The 2,141-nt window shown below is 33.1% G+C and overlaps 1 protein-coding gene across 1 annotated transcript; it reads right to left on the reverse strand.

Moving 5' to 3' along the window:
• Positions 1–794: 794 nt before the first annotated feature.
• COCCADRAFT_113656 (uncharacterized protein) lies at positions 795–956 on the reverse strand (the record flags this gene model as incomplete). The annotated part of the gene is made up of 1 exon (XM_007720827.1): positions 795–956. A coding segment is annotated over one exon (162 nt), but the record flags the coding sequence as incomplete, so codon positions are not given.
• Between the last annotated feature and the right edge of the window lie 1,185 nt (positions 957–2,141).

The raw sequence follows: 2,141 nt of genomic DNA on the forward strand, positions 1-2,141 counted from the left end.
GCCAGACAACCTCACGGAACACTAACGTAAAGCTCACCGGCCTTAGTGTGGGACCCGGCAAGAGAAGTATAGACCCGAACCCCGTGTAACACTTTTACTAATTTACTTACTAAGTAGATCGCGTAGTTAAGGGGGCTAAGTAAATAGTATATAAGATAACGCTTATAATAGAGAAAATAAGTACTCTTTAAGTAGCTCTAGATAAATTAGATAAGTATAAGAGCTATAAGCGGCGATATGTATAGATAGAGGAGACTCTTACTACTAGCGAAATATAGAACTTATTAGCTAAATAGGCAGATAGTAGTTATAGTAATAGTAAGAGCGCGTTAAAGAGAGTGTGAGTAGAGAGGCGGTACGGGCGTTATAATAATACTAGGTACAACGCGCGCACCTGTATAGTAGAAATTAATAGTACTAGTAATAGCGATAGATCTAAAGAGTAAATTAGCTTATTACGATTTTTAATATACTATATTAAATAGCTATAATAATATTACGAGGTTAGCGCGCTAGTAGGGAGTAAGCTACTTGCTTAGGTAAGCTACCCGCTTATAAACCACGTTATAACGTTCTATTTGCTTATTACTAGATCTAAAGTGTAATTTAAGTATTATAATTATTTTCTCTATATTTTAGAACTAATACTTATTAAAATTAGATAGATACTAAAGTTTTAGATATCTCTTTATAATATTAGTAGTATAATCTTATGCTAGTACTATTATTACTTACTTACTCTGTTAGTAATCCAAGTTAATTTTTAGTTAATCTGCTATTAAAGCTTAATATCATTAGAAAGTAGAGTCTATACTATCACTTAAGTTTTCTATTATAGGTGTACCCTTACTAAGTTTAATATATAGAGACTTAGAAGTAGTAGAAGTATATCTTAGTAATTGATTATAAGATAGTTTAGTTATTATTAGTAGAGATTTAGAAGTAAGAACTACGTTCCTCTAAAGCTTGACGTTTTCTTAAGTTAGCTAGTATACTTAGTCTACTAGGCTAGCTATCTATCTATAGAGGTCTCTTATAGTTAATACTAGTACTAAATTAGACTTATCTTTATCTTTATCTTATAGTAGTAAAGTCTCTTATAATTTCTAGACTAGCTACTTACTAGCTTTCTTCTCTAAGACGGTTTCGTTCTATAGTTAGACTAATTTCTAGAGTAGTTTCTTAGAACTACTAGGTTTTAGTAGGTTAACTATTAGTAGTTATCTCTAAGGTTAATAGATTATTAGTAGTCTCTAAGTCTCTACCTTAGCGCACTCTACGTAACTTTTACTAAAGTAATCTACCTCGCGAGGAGTATAGAAGTTCTAAACCTAAAGGCTTTAGCTAGTAGAAGATTAATAGAATTCTGTCTAGGTAATTTTAGGACCTTATAGTGTAAATCTAGGTTAGTTCTAGAGAGACTTAGGGCTTAAGCATAATCTTGGATAAATAAGCTATAATATTATTTAGTAGCTATTACTAGCTAAGATAAGACTTTTAATATAAAATAACGGCGTAGGTAAGACGGCTTAGATTAGTATTAGTAGAAGTGTTACTTAGAGGCGTATAGAAGTGCGTAAGATATTAAATCAGCCTTAATCAATTAGATACCTATAGGCCTAATATGAAAGAATATTAAAAGTCTATAGAGTTAGCTATAGAAGGTGTCTTAATAAATATCTATCCTTAGTCGGATCCGAGTCAGATCCGACTTAAGAATAATAACTACTAAAGGGGGCGGCGGATGTTTGCTCCGACCTAGCTCCGGGACGGGTCTAATACTTAGTAAGGCTATAATATCGTTATATAGATAGTATAATAGAATAGAGTTTAACGCGCAAACGTATAAGTAGATACTAGAAGTAGACTAAGAATAATATTATATATATTTTCGCGCTATATAGGTTTGAAGTAGGCTATTTTAGGTCATAATATAGCAGTTTTAGTGAGATCTTAGCAAAAGTAGCCGGCGAACTCGTATAGCCGGGGAACTCGTATAGCCGGCGAACCCGTAAGGTACATTACTAGTTATTTAATATAATAGAGATTAAACTTTTTAGTATATAGATATAACGTGTTTCACCACCGAGCGGCCCACCCCACCGAGCGGCCCACTATTACACCGCGACACGTCTTGATAA

The sequence above is a fragment of the Bipolaris zeicola genome (genome assembly GCF_000523435.1).
Source record: "Bipolaris zeicola 26-R-13 unplaced genomic scaffold scaffold_683, whole genome shotgun sequence".
Lineage (NCBI taxonomy): Eukaryota > Fungi > Ascomycota > Dothideomycetes > Pleosporales > Pleosporaceae > Bipolaris > Bipolaris zeicola.